The sequence below is a fragment of the Argiope bruennichi genome, chromosome 5 (genome assembly GCF_947563725.1).
Source record: "Argiope bruennichi chromosome 5, qqArgBrue1.1, whole genome shotgun sequence".
NCBI lineage: Eukaryota > Metazoa > Arthropoda > Arachnida > Araneae > Araneidae > Argiope > Argiope bruennichi.
The window spans coordinates 47,535,175-47,562,854 of NC_079155.1; the positions used below are offsets into that span (position 1 = coordinate 47,535,175).

Below are 27,680 nucleotides of genomic sequence, written 5' to 3' on the forward strand. Positions count from 1 at the left end.
TATTATAAGTGAACAGGGGACGTAACCATTTGGTTGTGTACGTTACAAAACTTTAAAATCATTTTTTTTCCCTTTGAATTCTCTATCGGGTAAGCTCTTGTACGGAAATAAAATTTAATTCAATTCACCCGAAAAATTTATAATTAATTCTCAAAATAATATATTGTAATCAAAAACACTAAAGTGTAAAAAAAAAAAAAAATGAAGATCCTTAGCACTTTATTCATGCAAATACTTAAATAATATGCTGTCATCTAAGACATACAAGCATAGTGCACAAAAATTTCAAAACAATAGCACATCATTAAATGAATAAAAAATTGATTCCAAAATTTCATTTTTTATAAATTTGTAACAAGGCAAATTAAAAAAAAAAAAACATTTTAAAGATCACAGTTAATGCTTTAATTTTTGATGTATTAATTACGTCAAATCTAACAAAAGTTTCCATAAAAATATGAAATACTAATTATAATCATTTCTGAATAATATTTTATCACATATAGCTCTTATCACAGATTGAATTAAAAAAAACAAAAATCTATTCTAGAAATGTAAATAATTATCGTAGTGGATGAATTGAAAAGCATCATAAATATTAGAAGCCCATTCTTTCTTCTTGTATCTGACGTCTTCTTATTTTGAAAGACTTAAATTTCCACTGAAGTCTATTGAAACGATCACCTGTAAGATAAAAAGGATGAGATTAACAATTTTATCGCAGATATTTTTTATTTACCAGACACAAAATATATCACAAAATCACCGATATTTCTATTTATACTGTATGTTTACAGATGTTTCAAATAGCAAATCAATTTGGCTCAGAATTTGATTGGTATCTGCACTGTAAATTCTAACTAGGTGAATCGAATTTTATCCATTTGCAGACAGACTTTCTCTGAATAGAGGTTGCTCAGGATTTGATTGGTGTGTGCACTGTAAATGTTAACTCTGTGTGTCGAATTTTTTCCATTTACAGACAGGCTTTCTCTGAATAGAGGTTGCTCAGGATTTGATTGGTATCCTCACTGTAAATGTTAAATATGTGTATCGAATTTTATCCATTTACAGACAGGCTTTCTCTGAATAGAGGTTGCTCAGGATTTGATTGGTATCCTCACTGTAAATGTTAAATATGTGTATCGAATTTTATCCGTTTACAGACAGAATTTCTATGAATAGAGGTTGTTCAGGATTTATAGAAATCTACAAATTTGGTACAAAGGCCATACTTTATTCATCCGTCTATATCAAAGCGTTTGGGGGTTATATTTGCCACACAGACATTTTTCAAAAATGTGTTTTCCGAACTCAAGAAGATTTTGGCGTGGAAAATCACCAAAATCACTGATTTGAATATTTTGAAGATAACAATGCTTTCTCTATACTTCATATGCGAAAAAGTAAAAAGGAATCACAATTTTGGAGATAAAAGAAGCGGGAGAACAATTCTGCAAGCATAACGTTTAAAATACACTCGGCATTGCAAAATTAAAACTCTTTCATATATAATATTTTAACCGTAGAAACTATTTTTGTAAACAATACTGTAACATGCAAAACCCTTTTGGATATACATGGATTGACATAAAAGAACAATTTAAAATATAGTGGAAACGTAGATTATGTCTTATAGTGATAGTAGTAGTTCAAGCATCTGCAAATTTCCTTATTTCAAAATAATTTTCTTTAAATTTTTAAATTGTGTTAGAATTGGAAAAAAAAATTGCACAAAAATAAAAAGGCAAAAATTTTAATTTTATGATCGAATAAATTTTTTAAAATAATTTTTTTCTCAGTTCCTATGCAAAAAAAAAAGACAAAATATTGTTAATTTCTCAAATCCTAAGCGGCTGTTGTCGTCGAATATCGGTTTCATTTATTAATGACTTTATTTATTTTTTTATTTGCATCCGTTTGAGAACAATGCTTTGAGATTTATGCCTGCTTTTAGACATTAGTTTAAAACAAATGAAAACCAAGGAAAAATATTTGTACTAAAATGGAAATTAAGACAAGCGGAATGGTTTCCATAAATCTTTCCTGCACACTCTTTAATAAAGATGATATGCCAAAGACCGCCTTGTACAGCATTGACATACAATAGTTACGAAATATTAATCCTTGACGCGAATTTAGCATTTTTACTGAATCTATCATATCATCCTTGGCGTGTTTTCTGGCGATTTACCCCTGGCATGAGGTTAATAGTGTCCGAAATTCGAAGTTGTGTTTTAGACGCATTTTTCCCAACCGATTGAAACAAAAATTTGACTCTAAACAACACTTGTTGTCACAAAATTCCATACCAAATTTTGGGGGGAGTGAAAATGCACATACCTAATTAATGAAATTAATTCAACACTTTTCAATGAAATTTTAATTTTTAATACAGTTATTAGAAGTTCCAAACTTTTGAACTCTTAATTCTGGACCTCTTAAGAACTGCAAATAGTTGTTTGAAATTCCTTGATAATGATTAAGAATTTTTTTTTTTTGTTATGGATTCCGTAAGTAACGGAATTTACTTCTTGAGTAGAATTTTGAGATGCAATTTCTTCATAGTACATTCAAAATATTAATTCAAGAAAATAAATCCACTTTACAGAGAACCAGCACCCAAAAGCAGATAAAACAAACCAAAACATCTCCCATTTATTGGAATATTGAATAATTATAAGATGAAATTACATAATCTGAAATATAAGAGAAAAATATCTTACGGGAAAAAAAGAAACCTGAAAAGAGAAAAAATCCTACAGAAATAATAACAAAGTTAACAGTATTCTACAAATAATCACTTCCGATTTTTTATTAAAAAAATTATAGTTTTTTAAGTGAAAAAATTATTTATAAAATGCAAGTTATTTCTGCTACAGTAGCTGGCAAAAGTTGAAATCCAACTTCCAATAAATATCAGATATACGAAGTAAAGAGGATGCATTTAAATAAATGATTAGAAACCTTGGAAAAATGGATCTTTTGGCGCATTATACATATAATGGTCCTCAAAAGTATTTGCACACTTACGAAATTAATAAAATATTTCATTATCCATTATTAAAAATTAGTATTTTAGATTGAGATCTGTAACTGCTTTTTGCGAAAGCTTAAATATTTTAACCCAGATTTTGCTATATTAAAAAATTAACATTTTCTCAAAAAAAAAAAAAAAAAAAAAAACACCAATCTTTTTTTACAATAATGAGACAATAAGCAAAATATAAAATTCAAAACTTTACTACTTTTCTTTTTACAAGCTGTCCTATATATAGGATGATGGCCCAATCCCTTACTACATGAAGATGTCTTAATTCAATGTAGAATACCCTAATACATGATTCCTATCGACTTCCATGAAGTGATAGAAAAATTCGACACAAAGTTTTAAGTTACATTTTTGACGAATAATTTCAGGTTTTTGTAGTTTTTTTCAGTTGAATTTTTGTGGTTTTTAATTTGGATTTCTAATTAATACGTAATCAGTTCGCAGTTTCTAACAGGTTGGGATTTTTGATGAATGCCCAAATTCCTTCCTACAATAATTCGAGATACACGCAATCCCAGATAAGCAACATTGATATGTCGACGACATTCCAGGAAATTTAGAACTTGTTCTGAGGCAAAAAAATTATGAAAATTCCCAAGTTTACAACCAATGATGTTTCAGATGCATTTAAAAGTAATGGATAGTAACATTTGGATGGAAGGAAAATATGTTTAATTGAGATGGCCAAATAGACGCCATTTTTGTATCTATACACAGTATAAAATGAAGTCTCCTGAAATCGCTGTATGTTTGAAAGAGAAAAACTCAAGAAATACTGAACTGATATTAGAGATATTTGTACCATTTTGTAGGACATTTATTGGGGAAGGTTTTAGTATATTGAAGTCATATCAAAATAAAAAAAAAGGAATTTTATAACTGTGATTTTAATTATTTTCCTACTACGATTTGCGCATGCGTAAAACAGCAGTATCTATGCTTTGCGCTTATCCGCGCATGTACAGAAACCTCAAACTGCGCATGCACAAGTAGCAAGAGCTGTGGTATGCATATGCGATATATTTCTTTGTTTATGTCTGATTTTAAACAGTGATTCAAAACTAATGACTTTTGAATTTATGGAACAGCGGGTACAATGACTTATTTGCATATTTTTAAATTTTAAAACAGCTTTTCTATTGTACATTTTTAGTGAATTGTTTTGTCTATGAACATATCATATTTTTACCTTTTTAATAGTCTCGATACTTCTGAATGTGTGCTATAAAAAAAAATTTCTAGTTATTTTTAATGATTTCTAAATATATTTTTATTCTTGTTTGATGTTGAGTGACAGGCCCATGACATATAGTCTGGAGGCAAGTTTAAATCTAATTTTTCCTCTTGAATGTTATTCCCACGGGCAACCCTGTGCGAGTACTGCTAGTTTCTTATAAGAAATAATACGTGATGGCATATCTACTTTCTGCTTTCCGTCCTTCACACTTATCTTCCCTTTTGAGAAATACCTAGTGCCCTAATACTGGTAGCAGATACAACTTTATTATCATTCCAGCGAATAGCTGCAATTCCGTTTTTAGGTCAAATTTTCTATTAAATATTCCACTGTCCATCTTTTCCAATATTTTGGATGTTTATTCTATCCTCTCTAGCTCTTCCTGTGGTAAGAGCAAGAAATTGGATGCCTCTTGAAGTCAAAGAAGTCATAAAAATTCCAGTTGTTAAATCTTCTATTAGGGACCTTTTGTCAAATCTTTTGTATTTAGCACTCTCATAATGTAAAAAGTTAACACTCGTTTAATGTTTTCTAATGTTTTACAACTTAATATGTAATGTAAAATGTAATGTTTTTTTCTATTCTTTTTCTGTACTAATATGCATTTTCTCTAGATGTTTCTTTATTGTTTGTAAGGGACCAATGTCATCAAGTGTAGTTTGTTCCTCCGTGTTAGGTGGGGTTTGCTCTTCGGTGGCACCATCAAGTTTCCCACATGGCCTCTGGCTAAGTCGGGGTATCACACAGTACCACTTAGATAACACCTCATCTTGTGCGTTTCTTTTTGAGGATTTTTAAGGATCCTGCAGTTTGCAAGTTTCGAACTAGAAGAAACTATTCTTAGAAGGTTGGCACTTAAAAATGATGTTTGTATTCTTCTGCAATTAACTAGCGTTGCGACTGAACATATTAGAAATCAGCAGCATTTAAAAATATTTTTCTTTAATAATCGTTCAGTTATGCTGGCCAGTTTAATATCATGCACACAATTGCATGGCAAAATGAGTTTATTTCGTTATTCAATACTTTGATATTTCTCTGAGACATCTTAAATGTTCATTTTCTCAAATTTGCGTCATTCTCGATAAAATCGAAATTGCAACTGTCGATCATTCAAAGTGAATAACAGCAAGTGTGATAAGCAAATTTCTTTTTTAAGTTACGATAAACGGATGATATGTAATAAAAATATTTGCATATAACAGTCTTTCAGTATTGAATAAATTTGCATTTTTAAAATAAATTTATTCAATTAAATAGGAGATACTTCACCTCTAAATATAGAAATAAATATATCTCTGTTAATTTTGTAGGTAGAAGAGAGTAACCTTGTGAAAGCGGCGCGGTGGAAAACAAGAAAAATATTCGATCATTTGACACTTTTACGCTATGGGGGGTATATAAAAATTGAATTCTCTGCTTCTTATAATCAACTTTCATAAAAGCTAAAGTGTTTTCACACAATTGCCCACCTAGTTTAATGAAATTTTGTAATTTGTCTAATCGAAATATTTAAGAAAATAAATATTCGGGATGATACTATCTACAGCTTATGGTCAAAGTTTTTATCTGATATCACAATATTACTAGGCAAAAATTATTATATTTAGTTATATTTTTATTTTTGCAAATGCGGAAATCGAATTTGTAATTAGGTTTCAAAACGTTTTCTCTGTAGCACAAAGAGTTTGTAGTTCCCTCCGCATGTTATTCAACATTCATTTATAATTATAAGTTCAATATGTGGTGATTTAGTCCTCAAAGTTTTAAAATCACGAGATGGTATGTCAAATATCTATTACAGTGTTTAAATTTTCCATGAGCAGTGGTAGATTTGATTTCATAAAACCAAAAAATACATTGCATTTAAATTATTGTAATTAGCTACATCTTTATTTATGCAAATGCGGAAACCGAATTTGTCATAAGGTTTCAACGTGTTTTCTCTGTAGCATAAAGAATTTGTAGTTTCCCGCAGCATATTATTTAGCATTCATTTATAATTATAAGTTCAATATGTGCTGTTTTAGCCCTCAAAGTTTCAAAATCACCAGATGGTATGTCAAATATCTATTACAGTGTTTAAATTTTCCATGAGCAGTGGTAGATTTGATTTCATAAAACCACAAAATGTATCGTACTTTTTCTTCATCCACGTTCCTTCGATTAAAATTAAATTTTAATTCACTGATTACGAGTATAAACTAATTTCACTACCAATTTGACTGTACAAAATTCGTAAAAACAGGACTGTACATTGATGAGAATTTCACATAGCTATTTTATTAATATTGTGTAATTAAGGGGATTTTTAAAAACCCTATTAATGGGATTAAAGTTTATTTTCCTGAAAAAAATGGGTCAACTAGCTTTGGCTGTAATAATGCCAAGACCCTTAAATTTAAATTTTATTAATCTATCAAGCCAATGTGAAAAACCAGTATCTTGGCAGGACATGTATTGGAATTTTGGATGTCCAGCTCATACTGATATTCCCTCCTTCTATTTTTATGTCGCCATTTAGTTTAGGCTCTTACTGAATGTGAGTGGGGAATGAAAAATTTCGAATGCATGCAGAGAAGGGTAAGGCGTTCACGAAGAGTGTAGGAGTGAAAATTGCATAGAATGATTGTTAATATTCAGCCAAAATGTATCCATTTGGAAGAAGAAAATGGAACGGAGAAATGGCAGAAAAAAATGGAAGGATTAGGATTTAAATGATCAATGACAGACAAAAAAATCACTTCAAAAAGAAGATACTCACTTCAGAGGTAAAAGAGGCAGGTAGTCCCTCCAGCCTCCTATGCTCTCAGATCTTTTCTTCCTCCATTTCTGAACTTCCCGGAGGGAAGGATCATCTTCATCCAGCATTCTTTGAAATTGTTTTAGATCCATGATCCTCTTCTTCCCCCACAGATCTGAAAGGGTCCTCAGGGCATCGCCATCCTCTATAAGCTCCAACATTTTGTCTATGAAATGTGAAGGGAGATCATCTTGGTCTAGATACCCACCAACGATCTCGAGAATTGTGCTCCCATGGGACAGGATGTCGCGGAGGCTGACCCCAGAGAACAGGTCATTGGCTTTTGACCAGAGTCTGCTGAGGGACGATCTCGTCTTAAGGATGTTCATGCAATCGAAAAGCAGCATCTCCAGAGACGCTCTGACGTCCTTTTCTCGCCTATACCGCTGGCGCATGAGATATCTAGTATGAGTCTTGATCGCCTCGCTTTTACCCCAATTCCATAGGCTAAGGATCTCTTCATCCTCTTCTATGAGTATTGCCTTTAGGTAACTGATTCTGTCGAGTAGAAACTCAACTTTCCGATTTAGAAATTCCAGTACTTTCCGCTGCAAATCATCATTATCTGAGAAATCCATTTTTAGCAATAAATGGTTTCCTTCATCAGTTTCTGTAAATTTCATCAAGCAATCAATGTCATCTTCTCGATCGTTATTCTTCTTGAATATGTCCTGTTCGTCTTTCTCGATTGAATCAAGGGCCTTCAAAGCAACTTCAGGATTACTGGAAAGATTCGCTGATATGCATTTTTTGTCTTTTTGAGCTGCGAAAATGATGAACAAAAGTTGTTGCGCTTCTTCTTCAGATAATTGGTTTTCTTTCTTCAAATATTCTTTTAAAGATGCTTTAGCTTTTCGAGATGATTGCAACTGTTCAGAAATCTTTTCTTTGATTGTTGTCATTTCTTCGTCAGTGAACCAACTGAAACTTCGGGCATCGCTAAAAAAATTTGCCACTACAGAATGATCGATTATTCTCATTGGACATTCTTTTACATCAGAAAATATATTATCAATGATGTTACGAAAATTTGACACGATTCTAATAATCTCTTCATATTCGGAATTGGAAATTTCAATTTCCATTTGCTTGGCTAAATTAGCTTTACTTTCAAAGTTTTTACTTAATTTGTCCAAATCCTGCAGAATATGAAGAATTTCATCCTTGTTTGCATCATCGCATTGGCTAGCTAAAAAAGCAAATAAGAATTTCAAAGTAGAAATTTGCCCAAGTTTTTGAAATTTGAAACATTTTTTATCTCCAGCTTCCCTTTGAACATAATCAAGCAAATTATTTGCTAGACATTTGTATCTGCTTTTATTTTGGATATATTTTTCTGTCAACAAGCGAATAACACCATTATGTTCTCTTTCCATATTTTGTGAAATAGTTGGATCAATATCTTTTGATTCATATAAGCCTGTTTCGACCATAAAATTGGTAATTCTCAATAACTGACTAACATAAACTGGTTTAAACATATAATGAACTTCTTTTATCAAATCCTGTATATCTCTGAATCTTACGATCTCTCTTTCCAAGTTCAATTTTCCACCCATCACTCGAGATCGATATTTTGATAAACAGTGATTACGAATTCTGAAAAATTCTTCAATGGCGCATTGAGGTAGACAGGAACAAAGCAGATGGCCAATAACACTAGAACTTTCTGATGTATTCAATGTCTCCCCAATAACTTGTAGAGCACGCTCTATGGCCAAAACTCCTTTCATGTCTACGTCAGTAATCGTGATATTGGTTGCAATATCAAGATAGTTCCGAAGTCTAGCAATCAAGAATTCGTCTTTTATTTCTGGAAGATTTTTCAGACCAGAGGTGACTTGCATCAAAACAGAGTTAGGATTTTTTTCCTTTCTTGATTGATATTTCGGGGATTTTCCAGCACTGCCAGACGAGGAAAATTTTAGTTTTTCCTCCACAGCTTTGGCACTCTCTAAAAATTTAGATCTAAAGATAAAAGGAATCACGCGAAGTGTGGAGTCCTCGGGAGTTATATCGTGTTTGGTGCAGTGAACGCCATGCACGCATTTTCGAAACAGTTTGTAACCAAATACAGTTAGAAACAAATTTTGAACGGCAGAATTCATAATATCGGACGGAAGATCTAAGAAAAGAAAATTATCAAAGAACAAAAGGCAACTATAATTATCCAAATTTTCATAATATTCACTACGCTGAATGAAGTTCTGAAACACCCTGTATTTGTTTTCATCTGTGACAGTACTTTCTACCTGATTTACATTAGGGTAATAAAAATACTTTGGATAAATCTCCAAAAGTGATGTAATAATTTGTTTTCTTCTCATTAAATTACTACCATCATCATCAGTTTGGGGAACTTGCGGTGAACAATTCCTCGGCAATGCAGCGATCTTTTCGACAACACGACGCTGAAACTCATTAAAGGATAAAATTTCTTCATAACTCTTAACAGCAATGCCTTTCTTATCTGCTAACATAGAAAAACCTTTCGATTTCGAATGGTCGTTTTGTAAAGCATCCCCAATTCTTATCAGAGCTCTCAGAATTTCTGTGTCTGGATTCCTCGTCGTATTATCAGAATGCTCGAAACTGTTCGAAGCATAGTCATAAAGAACGCGAAGAAGAAGAGTGGAATCCCGTCCCAGGCAATGATAGAAAGCAGACAATCCACCTTCGTCAGAACCACCACCTTCCACCTTCGAAGAACAAGGATCAGTGACAAATCTTGCCGCCTCTAACTTCCAAGCAATATAAGGAGAGGCATAAATTGATGGTACGGTTTCCATTCTCGAATTTTTGATCATCAGAGAGACCAAAAAATTTCCATTGCCAGTGAAATCCTGTTGTAGTTCCCGGATTATCTCATGATTTATATCTGTTCTTTTCAAGATATGTCCTAAAGCATCCCGTCTCAACGGTATCACGTGGTTAAGGCTCATTCCAAAAGCAAATGTGTCTATCACTTTGTGGTCACGATCTTGTCCTGATGGTGACATAGTTTTATACTGCTTACGGACTCCGGAATGTTTAAACAAGACTAATGTATCCCTGCCAACAACAGGAGCATTAATTTTCACAGGTAACTTGTTTCCTTCCGAATCTGTTTCGTACACTTCTATGCAGCACTTGAGCATCTTGGTGGCGGCCCTCAGTTTTAAGTCATCGCCCCCTTCAGTATACTTTTTGCTCATCTGGTTTGCAGCGCGCTTCAATCTCAGACTGAACATTCGAAAGATATTGGTCATGTCTTTGTTATGATAAAAAGAATGTTGATTCTTAAACGGATTGAAATTCATCACTTGTTTTTTTATGTTTTGAGGAACCAACTTCTGACCTTTGATATTCTTTTTCTGCATCAATTCTTGAATCTCCTTCTCGGTGCCCAGCAAGCGCTCCATCCAGTCTGACTTTTCCGGCGAGGCTATCACAAAAGAGAGGACTAAAGACCAATACAGACTGTGGTCTGGCGGTGCGCTGATTTCCCATACTTCTTTGGAGTTCGAAGGTCTGCTTTTGGAAGACCATGTTGACAAATCTTGGAGTTTCGGTGGAAAAACGTACATTTTTTTCAGTTGATGGAACTGCTCACTGACGTTGATTTATTTCAGTCCTGTTGAGAAAAGAATATTGTAACATTATAATGGAAGATAAAATTGAATACACAAATTCATATAAATTTGATTAAAACAGCTTTTAAAAACACTTTTTATTAGATGCACCAAGAATAGAATCTTTTTTTTATATTAATTAATTTCAATTTCTTGTTTTTTTTCAATTTATGTCTTTCTAAATCTTGTCTTTAATTTATATTTTAAATATTGTAATGATATATTTCTTTCATCTTTCTCAAATTAGTTAACAGATATTATTTTTGATTAAGAATCAAAATTAAAACAAATTTTATGAGCTGCCTCATTCTTAAATTTTGAAAATATTGTATTGTCATAAAAAAATGCAGAATTATTAAAATAGCAAGTACTTAGAAAACTTATTAAAATAGCAAGTACCAAGAAAATCGAGGTGATATTCTTTACATTTTATTCTTTACTCCATGTCTTAAAAATGAAAGAGGACATAATAAAAACAAGCCTAACTCCCCGGATGGTTACATTCCCTCCAACATTGGTTACCCAGTCGTCAGTAGCACTTCTTACCGATATATTATAGAAAACGGAATATCAACAAATTATTGAAGAATAGATATTTCCAAGGAATTTTAAATAATTTAAACAAGTATTTTCTAACCGGCTTTAAAATTATTTTACAGACATTTATTTTTAACTAAATATATGAGTAAAATAATTTTTTTTAAAAAATCACTCAAAACGAAATTGTCAGTTGTAATTTGTTAGTTGTAAATCAGCACAGACATTTATAATTTTATTTCATTAAATAGCAAGCACTATTGTTTTTCTTAAGTCATCATTGCTCAATTTAATATCATAAGAAACTAACATATTCATTTTTGTTAAGAGAAGCGATATCTGTATTTTTCCATTCATGCTAAAGCAGGGGGGCACCTCGAAATGAGGATGAAGTGCTTCCGAGATGGTGGCTGGATCTCGCCACCCTGGAGGGTACACTAATAGGTGGGGGATCTGGCTCCTCCCATCGATGACAGGACGTACTTCCTTCGGGGAGGGTTGTACCGTGGCTGGTGACGGCCCTTAGGACTCAACCACAGTTCCCGCCAATGTTGCTGTTGCGGAGGTCCGGTCATTCAGTTTTATGGTTTAAATCCGTGTGCCTTCGTGCGGGTCGGAGAGTTAGATGGTTGACTTCCCCTTTTTTTCCCCTGAATTATGCTAAAATTTCATTCACTATTCACACTGTTATGAGCGGAGATTCAGGAAAATGATATATTCAGTGTATTTCGTATTTCTCCAAATATACTTTTTAGTAGTTTTTTTTTTTCGTATATATATTCATTTTTCGTATATAACTCCAATGTAATTTTTTATTATATATCCAATAATTCCATAGTTTTCAGTTAATTGTTAGAAGGTATATGATTATTAGTCCGTGCCTAACGAATAAATTTTTACTTTGTGACAATTCTTCCTGGAAATCCTGCGGCCAATAATCTTTTTAAAAGGCCAATATATACCTAGAAACTCCATATTTCTCCCACAGTCAAATCATATGAAGTCAATTTCAAGAGTGGGAACTGAAAGATGTCTTCAGAGTTAAATGCAAATACTCTCAAACTCTGCCAATAAAAATGGCTTTTAATCAGATATTTTAGAGTAATTATTCATTAGGGTGTGATGGTTAAAATCTCTTACGGGTTAAATATACGAGTATTGTACGACTTACATGAATATGTATTTAGCATTTTCTCAGATACATATAAAACAAATAGATGCAAGTAGATCCGCAGATGCATTTATAAAACAAACTTTAACACTCAATAAGGATTTATAAAACAAAACAAAAATGAGATAAAAATTTGTAAATGAGATTTCTGTTGTTCGGCAATATTTATGAAAATATATCAAGGAAAAGTTTTCTTTGAAATATGTTTTATTGAAAATATGCTTTCAAAATAAATATACTTACAATCATACAAGAGTAACAAAAAATATCATAGACAGTTTGAGATAAAAACTAGTAGTTGCATCTTTACTAATAATAAAGATAAAATTATGAGTCTCTCTCTGTGTGTGTGTGTGTGTGTGTGTGTGAGTGAGTGAATGTGTGAAAGTAGGCGCTCTACAGGTCAGACAGATTGACTTAAACTTGCCAAATTTGGCAAATATATATATATACTTTGGAGGGTTAAAATGTACAACTCGGAGCGATTTCAAAAAATTAATTAATTAAAAATTAAACTGAAATCTGGCGTTTTTCCATAATAATTTCCAAACATATTATTGTATAAAAATAAATTTTATGTCATTTCAAAATTTTAAAAATTGCATTTTTAATTATTCTAATTTAATAGTTACATAAATTTTCATATAATATAAAAATATTTTTTTCATTAATTTCTAACAATAGATTACAATGTTGCCTTTAAATTCAAGACGTTTTCTTTGCTTCATCCAATCTTTAATCGCGGGGCACTGTCCCATTATTGAAAGCTGAAGAAGAAGAATTTTGTTTAATATCTGTGTAGTTTGCAAAAAAAAAAAAAAAAAAAATTATAATACCACGAAAGTTAAAAAGTAGATGAAGCAAACATTTACGTTTTTAATACAGCTGTGATGTCATAAGACTGTTCTCCATTATAAAGGTTCACATACACAGAACATAAGACAATTAAAATCGCATGACTTTAATGTCTGAAATTTTGGCGGAATCATCGACATGAAGTTGTGGCGGATTGTAATGCGCGAGGATAGAACCTGGGACCATGTGGTTCGCAGTCCAGTAACATGACCACGATGCAAAAGCAACTGCTCGGGTGGCGTAGCTGTTAACTGTTTTTTTATAAGCTTTCACCACAGACTCTCCCGCCAGTGAGTCGAACGATATGGCTGTTGAGTAGTAATATATTAGCTGTTGATTCTAATGCGCCTGTCCTCATTTTAGTAGCGCCAAGCGTTATGGCGAGCATGTGTGGGTGAGCGGTTGCTGTTGCTGCGTCAAGTGAGCCTGGCGACTTTGTGTTGCTGCAGGTAGATGGCGCCACAACAGCTGGACGAAGGTTGAAGGTTCGTCGTCCGAGGTCACCAATGTGGCGGATTGTCGTGAGCGAGGATAGAAACTGGAACCTTGTGTTTCGCAGTCCAGTAACATAACCACGACACAAAAGCAATTGCTCTGGTAGCGTAGCTGTTAACTGGCTTATAAGCTATTCACTACATATATCCTTAGGTCGATTTATGCTGGAATAGGGTATAACTGACCTTAACTGAAGAGTATTCGAGAAAATTTCGAAGAGATCACTACCACTGGTTATCAAATAAAAAATAATTCGAAAAAAAAAAAACAAAGAAAAAAAACAATATTTAAAAATTAAATAAAGTTACACGGGATTTCCAGGGTAAACATGCTTCTTTAAGAAGTCCCATGACCCTAAATAGCATGGAGTGGAATCTTGTTGTCACTGACGCTGATGCGAAAAATAGTTATGACTTTTTGTCATAACTATTTCATTAGTAAATATCGAAAAGCTCGAGTTGTGAGGGCAACGTTTATCCTAATAATATATAAATGAAGATTTTTTTTTTATTGCAATCGGTTATAGAAGATTATACGCATAACCACTTTGTTATATGTAGACTGAAATTTTATCGTGCAAGCATATTATTATATACTCTATGTATGAACTTCAGCGGTTTTATCAGTTAATGAAGCACTAACATTCTTCTCACTTTGATGAAATATTTAATATAAGGAATGTTTTTTACAAACTTTTATATAAACTTGGTTTGTTTCATATTTGTGAAGATCATTTGTTTCATGTTTATCATCAAATTTTCACTCTCTACCGCGCATGAGACTTGAAAATTTATTTCTTCAATGATCAATGCATTATTTAAAAATTTCAGAACTTATCATTAGAAATTTAATCGATTTTTTAATGAAATTTTGATTCTGTACGAGTGGCTCTATCTGGTTGTGAATTTCAGAAGAAAAAATAGTTGAATGATTTTTTTTTAAGTATTTGTAACAGCTTGGAGACTAAAAAGTAGAAAATAATTTAAATAAAAAAATCTATCTTTTCCTGCATTTCTTAGTGCGTTTATAAAAATTATTTTTGTTAAATTTCTGTCCTAACTAAACAATGAAATTCAAATTGTTGCAACAGTTTCCTGCATAGATTATATCCGGCATCGACGCAAATTTCCTTTTCGTCTATACTTAAAGCAAACAACAAATGCTCCAGATAAGCTAAAGAGGGAAAACTTTATCTGTAAAAATAGAAACTGTTATATGATTCATTCGTTTAAATTAGTTTCGATAGATAAGAGACAGAAGTTCATATCTCATTTTGAAAAGACATTAGAACAGGAACTAAAATGAGAAATATTTAAATACAGTGAAACTTCTAAGTAGATTGTACATATACAATTGATTTGTTTTAAGAAAACGATAACGAATTGCACTACAGAAATTTGGAACTTTTTTCGTATCAACTCCTTTTTTTTCTCTTCATAAATAGCAAATATGGTAGCATTTCACTCAACAGTGTTTGTCTGAGAATTCTTCCTTTTTATTAAGATCATGGGTTGATTCTAATTCTTATAGAATATAGTCACCTTAATGTAAAAAAAAGAAAAACCAAGTTTTAAGGAAAGTAATTGCAAAATATATAACATTTATTATTATTATTATTATTAAGTCTTTCTGATTTTTGTAAATCTGTACAATGGAATGATGTGAATTTTCTTTGGTGCAAGATTTTTTTCTAGAATATGCTGCAATGAAAGCAGGTTCAATAATGAGAATTAAGCTAGAGATCCATACAATCCATATTAAAAGGTTGAAAAGTCAAAATGGATTGAAATTTAAGATTTATTAAAAAAGAAATAATGTGTTTCCGAGAACATAAATTGGTATAGATTTTTTCACCAAGTAGGAAAGACAAATTAAAATAGAAGCAGTTAAAGAAATTGATACGTCTTCTAAAAAAAATCGAACATTTAATTAACCCATTAACCGTTGATTATTCAGCATCTGTATCTTTGTAAAATGGTTCTTATCGTAAAAGTGGAAAGCAATTAAGATTTTTTTAGGTCAGAGTCGTTATTAGGATAATTTTCAGAAAGTGAATTTTTTACGTTTCAGTCGATCTTAGGATAATAAATGATGAACGACTTTCTACGTCCGAGCCGTTACATGAGAGTTTCATTGGGACGACTTTCTACGTTCCAGCCGGTTGAAAGGTTAAAATGTCAGAGTATCTATGTGCAGTTGAGAAGGGCGCGACGTGGCCAATCGACAGTCGAATTAAAATCTTATCGTACTTCCGGTTGAAGAATGAAGTTCATGGGGTATAATCAGATTTTACTTCGTAGAGTTTGTTATATGCTTCCTGATTATAATAATTTTGCATCCATTTACGTAGTGAGCCCTTGATATTAGTGTAAAGACTTTCGTATACTCATTTCGTATATTTCGTATCTTATTTTTGGAATTATGTCGATTTGTCGGTCTTTGAATACGATATCTCAAGAACAATTTTTGGTACAAAGTTTTAGCATCTGAAATATAGAGTTTTATCAAATTTTGAACTAAAGCCATTAGAGGAATGACTGTCATTAATCTATATATTCATATGCATATGAAATACGGCAATGCAAAAAGGCATCGATATAGATACATAAGATTTATTATCTGAACTTGTTACCAAAATTGTAGTTCCTTATCAAATTTTGGATTCTATCCATTGCCAAAAAGCCTACAAATTACATATTTAGTTTTGTTCGCTATAGTACGAGGCATAAAAAGCCCATGTGTATGATTCTGAAAATAAAAATATTAGCATGCTTACTATTTATAATCTTGCTCAAGATTCAAATATTTATGTTGGGGTGAGTGGTATACCTATTTCGTTCGGAAGTACAAGAGAAAGTTTTAAAAAGATCACTCTAGCTAATTTTATAAAATTTTTAATAATGAACAATTTTATAGTTCCTGAATTATTATTACTAATTGAATGCTTTCTAGAGACTTTGTCCAATTCTGCATCGTCCCAATTAGCAAGAGTCAGATAAAACTCCGTAGAATCCTAAAATAATGCAAGTTTTTCTTTCTCCTTTTTGTCCAAACTTCCAAAACCAGTTAAGATTTATTTATTGATTTTAATTTATTCTCCATGAAAATAATCTTTAAGTAGCATACATTTCGACAAGCTTAATTAGCAAAACATTTAATTGAGGTTGACTTTCAAAAGAGCTGGTTTCAGTTGATTTAGCTGGTTCGTTGAGTTTTTTAAATTTAAAAATAGCTTTAAATAAAATCTCAACCATGTCAGGAACTACTCCTGTCCTGATTTAGCATTCGTGAGCAATCCGAATGGTCGAAATGCCACGAAAAGTGCATCGTAGAAAAGTATTACAGCCCCCATTACGGAGCACCTATGTATCCAACCCCACACAGAGATTCGATCTTTCATAGGCATGAGGGTAATTTTATCCTATATCATTAGTGGTCTCATGAGAAAAGCGAAAACAAACCATCTTATTGAAAATGTTTCACTTCCATATTTGAGGTATGCCTTCGGTAGTGTGAAAAAATTGATTCTTTAACAATTCGATTCAATTCAATTCATAGTTTGATAGGGTTGTTGAATAGTGAAGAAGTCAGTCAAGTGAAAAAATTATAGCCTACGCTTATCTGCAAATGAATTTGAAGACAAGAAAAAAAATTCCTATAAATAATAATGTTTTGAAATTTAAGCGATATTTGATTTTAATTTGAAAGCATTCAAGTATACGATGCTTATAAATCAAATAATAGCACCCTAAAAATACCGCATAAAAACTTTAACATAATGCAACAAAATCTCGAAGACTTCCGAAATTGCGGGACTTCTGCGCAATTTCTTACTTTTTTATAATTTGTATAAAAGATAGCTTAAGAGTTTTGCAAAAAAAAATATAAAATAAGTAAATAAATAAAATGCCAACTTTTCTTTTAATGTTTAAAAAATAAATTTAGTAATTTGGAGAAGGTAGGGAAATTATGTAGGGTATTTTGAGAAGGGGGCTAGTAAATATATTTGTTCGTGACATTGTTCATGTGTTTTATGTATGTTCATATCGTGAAATTTCCTTTTGAAAGATAAAGCACACTTGATTTCAATAAAAACGGAATGCAAACATCGACACTTAAATACATATTTGTCGCTCAGTGATCCTTCAGTATCCTCTCCTACCTTTACTTTCGCAACATTCGTTTTCATTCGAAATTAACAATTTTTTTCTACCTTTACTTTCGCAACATTCGTTTTCATTCGAAATTAACAATTTTTTTCTACCTTTACTTTCGCAACATTCGTTTTCATTCGAAATTAACAATTTTTTTCTACCTTTACTTTCGCAACATTCATTTTCATTCGAAATTAACAATTTTTTTCTACCTTTACTTTCGCAACATTCGTTTTCATTCGAAATTAACAATTTTTTTCTACCTTTACTTTTGCAACATTCGTTTTCATTCGAAATTAACAATTTTTTTCTACCTTTACTTTTGCAACATTCGTTTTCATTCGAAATTAACAATTTTTTTTTTCTTTATTCTGAATGTAAACCTGTATTATAGATATTTACATGAAATTAAATTCTTATAAATTTAAAAGACATTAAAATTATAATTCTGAATCTATAACGTATAAATGAAAAAAAATCATGTCATTTTCATTTATGAAGGTCTTATGTACATTGTAAAAAGAGAAAAAGAAAGTGCAGGATGAAAGCGAATATTTTATTTTTAAGTGTTGTTTCAAGTCAGTTAAACTAATACGATTAAATGTGACTGTTACATTTTCTGTTAGGTAAGGTCCCCATGATCTATTGAAAATCAAATCGATATCCTTATAAAAAAAAATTAAGAAAAATATTAATCTATAAAGCCGTACTATACTAAATACTAATAAAAAAAGCAGCAAGGGTAGCTCTATACTGGAAAACTCTAATATTTTCTAGTATACATACGCAATCTCTAACATAAATAATACTTTTGTTTATTTTTATTGATATTAAAATTATATTTTTATTATATTTTTGTTAACAAGTATTTCATAAATATTGAATGACATGATAATTTTATTAATATCAACAGTCTTTGGTTTTAATTACATTAATGGTATTAAAAAAGTTATGACCACTATTTTTGATGCAATGCCTCATATCAAAACAAAAGAAAATACTGTTTTAAAATGTGATTGAATTATAATGATAGAGACACTTGATATGTTGACTGTGCTTGCAAAGTGCCACAATTGCAGAGGATGATCATTCGTTTTAACTTAATTGTAGTAATACAAGCAGTCCTTGGCTGTCATATTAATGGTATTAATGTAGTCATGTCGACTATTTTTGATGCAATGCCTCATATCAAAACAAAAGAAAATACTGTTTTTAATTATGATTGCATTATAATGATAGAGTCACTTGATATGTTGACTATGCTTGCAAAGTGCCACAATTGCAGAGGATGATCATACGTTTTAACTTAATTGTATTAATATAAGCAGTCCTTGGCTATCATATTAATGGTATTAATGTAGTCATGTCGACTATTTTTGATTCAATGCCTCATATCAAAACAAAAAAAAAAAAACTATTATTTTAAATAGTATGATATGACAGAGTCATTTGATATGTTGACTATGCTTGTAAAGTGGCAAGTTGCAGAGTGTGTTCACACATTGATAATAACAGCCTTTGGCGGTCATATTAATGATATCAATATAATCATTTTCGACTATTTTTAAAGCAATGCTTTATATTAAAACAAAAAAAAGATGCTATTTTAAAGTAAAATTACATAATAATGATAGAGTCGTCTGATATGTTGACTTTGATTGCAAATTTGATTTTTATAAATATTGGTTTATTTATTACTAGCCGCCTTTGGCTACCAGCCGGTTCGCCAATCTTAATGTTCGCTTAAATTTTAATAATTAAATATTTTACGCAATTCCAACTTTAATAGATTCTTCATCAAAATATTTTAAAACTTCAGATTTTGATAGTCATATAATTCACTTATAATATTATAAAGGCCTTCAGTCATAACGTAATATGTATCTCTATCATTTTCTGTTACCTCTCGTAGAATTTATGCTTTAAATTAAAGTGGAAAGAATTAATCTGCAATTAATGCGTTTAAACTTTATGGGCACTAAAGAATATCTTTCTTAATTTATGTAATATCTCAAGAATTTGTCAACAAAATTTTCTCAGATTCATCATGAACAGATCGATTCATTAACAATGTTTAATTTTAAATGCATCAAACACTAAGAAAAATAAAATAATCGGTCGAAAAGAGGTTTAAAAAAACTACTTAAAAAACGATGTACTTAAAACTATAAGCATCTACAAAAAATATATAACTAACATAAATACAATTTAATTGCAAAAACATGCAACTAACCTAAAAATAATTTAAATCAAGAATCATCCGTTGATAATATTGTCAACAATCAGAACACAACGCGCATGCTTGAATTTTCAACGCCAGTTACAGTAACGCAAATGCGTGAATTTTTCTATGCCATTTGGGGTAACGCTATGCAGATTAGAAATTTTTAATTTCCTTTATTCTGTGTTATTTTAATTCAAAAGTACTCCAGAATGAATCTGAAAGATCGATTAATTAACAATGTTTAATTTTAAATGCATAAAACATTAAGAAAATAAAGAGAAACGTTTGAAATAATCGGCCGAATAATGTTAACCCTAGCCTCATTACTGTTGGTAAAAAAACTGAAGCGTTACTCATTTGGCGGTGGGGAAAATCGAAGAATTTTTTTTTGGCGGGAAAGTTAGTTTTTAAATAGTAATTAAAATTCTAATTAAAAATTCAAAAAAAGGGACCCCAGGTGCACATTCTGGACCTCTAAGGTATACATGTACCAAATTTGGTAGCTGTAGGTCAAACGGTCTGGTCTGTAGAGCGCCAACACACACACACACATTGAGTTTTATATAAGTATAGATTGCTACAGATTTATTTAAAGATTTTGACAAGTTCATCTCTGCGTCGGTGGATTTTCACTTTTTATTAACGATTTCATTTTAGAAATGTTTGAAACAATGTATACCATTTTCAAGGATATCTTTGGAGTTTTCCTTTTATGTAAAAATAATGATGGATAATTTCTCCCTTATTATAGTCTGTGTACAACCAATAATGAGGTAGAAAATGTGACCTTGAACCGCCTACAGAAAATACAGACTATAATAAAGATGAATATTTTACAATAACAAATTTTAATACCATACAAAATTTACAACTTTTTTGAATAAGAGCATTTCTTTACAAACAGAGCAAATACATATCCTTTATTTCATAGCTTATTTATATGTAACATTTCAAAAAAAGAATAAATAAATAAAAGTATCAGATGATATTCCTCATTTCAAATAATAAGCTATTTTCAGAAATTTTTATACCAAAACATTTGCTTTCTAATTTTTTATTATTATTATTATTATTGAAATCGATTAGAAAATGTGTAAACGCTCTCTGCAACTGTCGAAATCGGACTAGTTGTTGAAGCTAGGGGTTTTATCTAAGTTTTAATTTAGCTATATCGTTAAAAAAAATGGAGCGCAGAAGTGTGATAAGCTATATTTGATAACTTTAACAAACATTAGGAGCCTTCAAATGAAATAAATCTATACAGTGAGTGGGGCTGAGAGATTGTTCTAGTTTTCCCTCAATACAGAATGTGAGGCGCAATAGTAATTTTGAAATAGTGTGGAGGGGAACGCATGTTAATTATACATCTAAGGGCTCACGAGTTTTCATATGAAATAAAAATCAGTACATTAGATATACATAACTATATTACATCAAATATCTGCTACATTTTCCTATGTACCATCTGCAACTGTCGAAATTGGACCAGTTGTTGAAGTTAGGGGTTGTGGTGAAAGCTATAAGCCAGTTAACAGCTACGCTACATGAGCAATTGCTTTTGTATTGTGGTCACGTTACTCGGATGCGAACCATAATGTCCCAGGTTCTATCCTCGCTGCTAACAATCCGCCACAGGGTTCTGCCAAAGCTTTAATTTTAGTATATTGCTACAAAAATGAAGAGCAGAAGGGGACAAGTAACATTTGACAACGTTATTAAACATTAGAAATATTCAAATGAAATAAAAATCTGCGAAATTTACTCAGTGATTGGGCTGGGAGAATGTTCTAGCTCCCCCCCCCCCACACCTACAGAATGTATAATGGAACAGTAATTTTGAAATGATGTAGTGGAGGAATAGTAATTTTCAGATTGTGTGTGTGTGTGTGTGTGTGTGTGTGTGTGTGTGTGTGTGTGTGTGTGTGTGTGTGTGTGTGTGTGTGTGTGTGTGTGTGTGTGTGTGTGTGTGTGTGTGTGTGTGTGTGTGTGTGTGTGTGTGTGAGGGGGAGAAGGCGCATCTGTTGATGATACATATAGTGACTCATCAGTTTTCATACGAAATAAATATTAGGTATACATTAATACATTACATCAAATTTGTAGATTTCTAATAAATTCTGGATGAAATCCATCTACAATTAGTTCAGTTGCTCGGCTACTTGAGTACAAGAGAACATGATAATTATAAAGCATGAAGACCTAGATGAATAAAATTTAGTACATAGACCTAATATCTAAATCGTTAATCCATATAAAATTTTGAATTGAATCCTTCAGAAAGTTCATCGTCAGTTGTTTTGAACTTTCGCAGCTCTTACAAGCAATAATACAAAAACGCAACGACTTAAATAAAAGAAATTTTGTATGTGCTGTTGTTACTCAAATTGTAAGTCTGTGTTATTTTTTTTTAATTGTTTGAAAAAAAAATATTGAAAATGCATACTCGTTTTCTCAATATACTATGAAACACAATATTCAAAAGTGTAGGACTGTGAAAATAAAAATCTGAGCATTCGGGACTTTCACGGCATTGTCCAAGATCCATGATATTATGCGCGGGGAAATGGGTAGCACACTTAATATAGAATATGCGAGAAAATCCACTGATCTTCATGAGGCACATATTATTTATAAGCGCATGACAATTTATATTACAGAAAAATATTGAGCTTGGCATGTATTTTTTATTATGTGAAGGAGTAAATTTAGATATTTTTTTTATTTTATTTTATAGATGTTACCGTTAAAGTATGAAATCCGTTATTTTATAGAATACCTAGTTATTCCATGAAATAACTGATCGTGTCCGTTAAAGTGTAAAACTCTCTTGTATTTCATGGTTTAACTAGTTATTTCATAGAATAACGATCTGCAGCCCGTTAAAGTGTAAAATAATCTATATCATAAATCTCGCACGACAAATAGATTTACCTTCTACCACAACTGCATTTATGTTTTTGCTTGTTTGCTTTAGAAATAAAAAATGTTTTTGTTTTAGAAATAATGTTCTTTGTAATTCCAAGTGTCATTTTAGTAATCTTTGTTGTAACAAATGATTTTATGGTACGTTTCCATAAATACCATTTATACGCTGCATAAATTAGACAAATTGCTTCTTTTTCATTTTAATTGTCTATCATTAGTTTAATTTCATTTTAGATAAATTGTTTATTTTACACTTTAACTGTCTCTCATTAGTTCATTTATAGAATACCTAGTTATTTCATAGAATAACTAGTTAAAGTGTCAAATTAATAACATATTACACACTTTAACGGACACGATCAGTTATTTCATGGAATAACTAGGTATTCTATGAAATAACTGCATTATATACTTTAACGGTAACATAGACATATTTAGTTGACTAGCTTAGAAGATCGTTTCAGAGTAAAAACATCTAATTTGTTATTTAACAAAACTGCTGCTTGTGTGTTTACTTAAATTTACTTAAATATGCAATTAGTTAATTAATGTGCACTTATTATAAACTAAATTAAAAACGATAATTATTAATAAAACTTCATATCCTTTTAGAAAATCATTATGCCAAATGTTTTTTAATACTTTAATGTAATGACCTAAATCAGTAATTTCATTAGATTCTAAATATTCAGCTCAATTTCATCTCATTAATGAATGTGATGCATTTGTATCACCTTTTCCCGCTTTTGTATTCTAATCTGTTTCATTACTGTGCGCAACAATTCAAGATTGCTTTATCAACCTTGGAGTGACGAGTGTCCGGCGTCGAATTGCTTGTTTGCCCCGCCGTTATCGCCTTCAAATAAGCGCCAAGTTTTCTCGCCAACTTTCATATACAAGTGTCGGGTATTCCCCGTTCCAAAATCGGGGAGTTCCCTTCCTTCAAAGTGCGTTTGCGTTTCTTGTATAAAGTACTAAAAATAATGTAATCGCCGTGATGTTGACGAATTCCATGTCTAGATATCTCGGAGTCCATGTTTGGAATCATAGTTTTTTTTATTTTTTTTTATCTACTCATGGTTAATTTGTAAACGCAAGGAGATAAACGAATCGATATAATCAGATTTAGACGAAATCCGTCTATTGGAAGCCTATCCTTGTGGTTATAGAAAATAACCGGAAATCGGGGTGGTATCATCTGATCCGGAACGTCTAGTTATTTCGTATTTATGGACATCATATAATTTGTTTATTTTTTAAAAATATGTTTATAGTTTTCCGTTTTGGCAAGCAGAAAACCGAATTCAGGCAACTGGACTTGAATTTATGTACTATATATTCTTATGCCCTAATGCATATTCGATTGATCATTGTAAATTAAATTAAGTATGGTGTGGAAATTTAAAAATTTAAATGCCACGCTGGGTGTCGTTCTCATCATCTACTTATTGCTGAAAATTTTGAGATTTAACTCAATACATCCCTTGTAGCTTGAAATATAGAATTCAAATCTAGTTAGTAATTAATTATGAATATGTAATTAATAAGAGAGATTCAATTTTGAATTGAACCTCTACAGATCAAATTATTATTTTAGTAAAGAAAAATGTTAGAAAATAAATCAATTTAAAAATTTAAAATTATTCATTCATCATTCATTTATATTCATATCACTTTCCACCCAGGAACATATAAGAGCAATACAAGAGCTAAATTATTAAAAGCAGAACTCTTAAAAAATATTTTTAGATTGCAGAGAAATTAATTAAACACGCCCTTTTAAACATCTCATTTTCGTCGTTAATAAATCGAGAATAGCGTTTGGCCAATATGCACACAAAAATCTCTTATTTACTTTTTTTATCAATATTTTGTAAGTTAGCTCCCTTAGTAACACCAATGTACTAAATGTATAAAAGAATAACAGACTTTATAGAGAATTGACTTTGTTGTAGAATTAACATTTAGCAGAAATCCGAAATTTTGTTTCCCAGTAATTTACAAAAAAATTATCGTATATTGGCTCTGCTATTCAGTTTCTTCCAGTTATATCTCCGAGATTTTTAGACATATTTTTCACAATTTGTCACACTGCATATTTTTCATTGAAAAGCAGTAAATGAAAACTAATAAAACACTATCTAATACTGCCATTCAAGGTCGCCATCTTAATTGAGCGCCCTGGGCCATCCAATCAGAAACATTATTAAAAATTTAAAACTTTGTAGTATACAACGGAAATACTTCATAAAATAAAGAGCAAAAATAAGAAAATTACATGTTTTCTTTTAACAACTTACAATTTCACACAATAATGTGTTCATAAACACGATTGATTTCATCTTTTATAGCATAAAAAAAATATATTTTTTTCTTTACCATACAATTTATTTATTTAAAATAATAATATACTTAACATCTAAATAAATATATTTAAGTATACATAAAAACAATATTCCACTTGACTTTATTTTATCATTAAAATCATTTATTTATTGGTGCAGATATACATTTTTTTTATTTTATAGTACAAGTAAGCACCAAAATATTTAGTCTAATCACAGATAAATATTGGTTACTGACTACATACATAGATAGGATTTCTTTCATTTTTGTATAAATGATTTTTTAAAATGATTTACATATTTATGTAACATTGCAGAATTAATGGCTGTCTATTCATAAGCCATAATAATATTTTAAATCAATTATTATATATATATTTTGATAACCATTAAAATAAAAATTCAGTGGGGTAAGTTTTTTCACGTTGTTGAATCAATAACGCCATAGTCCCGTGGCTAAGAGACCTGTTGATGTTTCAAATTTCCGAAATTTAATTTAGCTGGTTTTACATTTGCAAAGATGGAATTTATGAATCGATTTATGATCTCACTTCCCGATGCACTGGAGTTTTGAATTTTTATACACTTGATTACAACACAATATTTCAATATTTTCAGTTTATCATTTTTTGATTTAGTTAAATTCTGTTTCTATACGAACAGGGGAGGGGGGAATCAGAAATGAGATTATACTAATAGTGTCGTAAAATAAAGGTAGTATTAGAGAAAAATTGTTCTCAAATATCCATAATATTTATATAATAAATTATAAGTTGAAAACTAAAAAAAAAGTACTTTTCATTACAATGCTAACATTTTTTTTAAAAAAAATCATTTGATAGACATTTATTTATATTAGTTAGTTAGTTAGTTTGCGATTTTTTGGCGCAAGGGCCATATTTGGCCATGCTACGCCAATAGTATGGTAGAAGTTCCTGGTCTAATGGTACGGTGAATTATTTCAGTAAAAATCAAATGCAAATTTTTAAAATATGAAGTGTTCACTATCGTAAACAAGGTTAAAAGTGTAAAAAGATTTGCTATTTAAATATGATGATAAAATCCAATTGTTTTCAGAAATGTAAAAATGTTACAATGGGGATTTTCTCCTACTAAGTCACTGATACTCGGACATGATGTTTTAAAATAGTGTATTCGCTGATGATTGAAGACAGGGCATTCTGATAGTATGTGAATGACCGTAAAATCGACATGGCACGTTGTACATTTGGGACACCCTTCACCAAACAAAATTTATTTATATAAATATAATATAAATAAATGTCTATCAAATGATATATAATTAAAATAATATAAATTTATAATAATAATAATAAATTTTAAGCAATCGTGCCAAAAAAAGCATGTCACCACGGATAATGACTATGGCCGGCGTGTTAAAACAAGGAAAATTTGCACTCACCCGTTAGTTTTAGCAAACATTTAGTTTCTCTGTTTAAAATTTTTACAGCATTCGAACCCCGAGCGCCGAAGCAAGGAAAGAATTACGTCATCGGACGTACGAAGCATGCGCGCCGTTGAAAACGGAGAAAAAGGAAAATAGCAGACAGCGGAAGCGGCTGGTAAAAAAGCACGTGGTAACCACGCCGAGATGGTTGGTAACAAGGTCAGTGTTTGCATCAAATTAAAATAGGGGAAGCACCCTTTTTCTCAATTCTCTTACTGTTTAACTTGGTAACTATTACGGCAATACATTTTTTTTTATTTAAACAAAAATAGTTTGAAATTTAAAGGAAGTGGACTAGGAATAATGAATACGTTTCATTTCAATAAAAAGGCTTATATGTAATTTAATTTAAAATTTTGGAAAATCTTGTAGCTTGTTCTATTTTAGATGCCTTATGCAATTATGTTTATTGTTCTATACAAACTTATAATTTTCTGCCATTTCGCATAAAATTTGAAAGTTCTTTTTTTTTTTTATGAGAAATGATTAGACTTCAAATAATCGAAAAACATGCGCACAATAAAGCGATCGTAAGGAATATAAGAATATAAAACGAAATAATTTAACATTAATATTTTATATGCAACACACAGTGATTTAATGGTTGAATGGATTTTTTGGCACAAGAGTCTAGTCATAATGCGTCAAACATATGGTTTGATATTTGGCCACTTAAACCAGATCAATTAACAAAATAATAATAAAAAAACATCGAGAGTACTCTTGTAACACTGAATGTACAAAAATTCAAAAATTTTATGAAAAAATTAAAAAATAAACAATGATTTTGAAATAGAAACCAT

The 27,680-nt window shown here is 30.9% G+C and overlaps 1 protein-coding gene across 1 annotated transcript; it reads right to left on the reverse strand.

Moving 5' to 3' along the window:
- Positions 1-309: 309 nt before the first annotated feature.
- LOC129969463 (uncharacterized) lies at positions 310-26,942 on the reverse strand. The gene is made up of 3 exons (XM_056084041.1): positions 26,833-26,942; positions 7,054-10,705; positions 310-684 (listed from the first exon to the last, which is right to left on the reverse strand). Exons 2-3 carry the CDS (start codon positions 10,656-10,658, stop codon positions 681-683), a joined length of 3,609 nt encoding a protein of 1,202 aa, XP_055940016.1. The 5' UTR covers positions 10,659-10,705; positions 26,833-26,942; the 3' UTR covers positions 310-680.
- Positions 26,943-27,680: the final 738 nt, after the last annotated feature.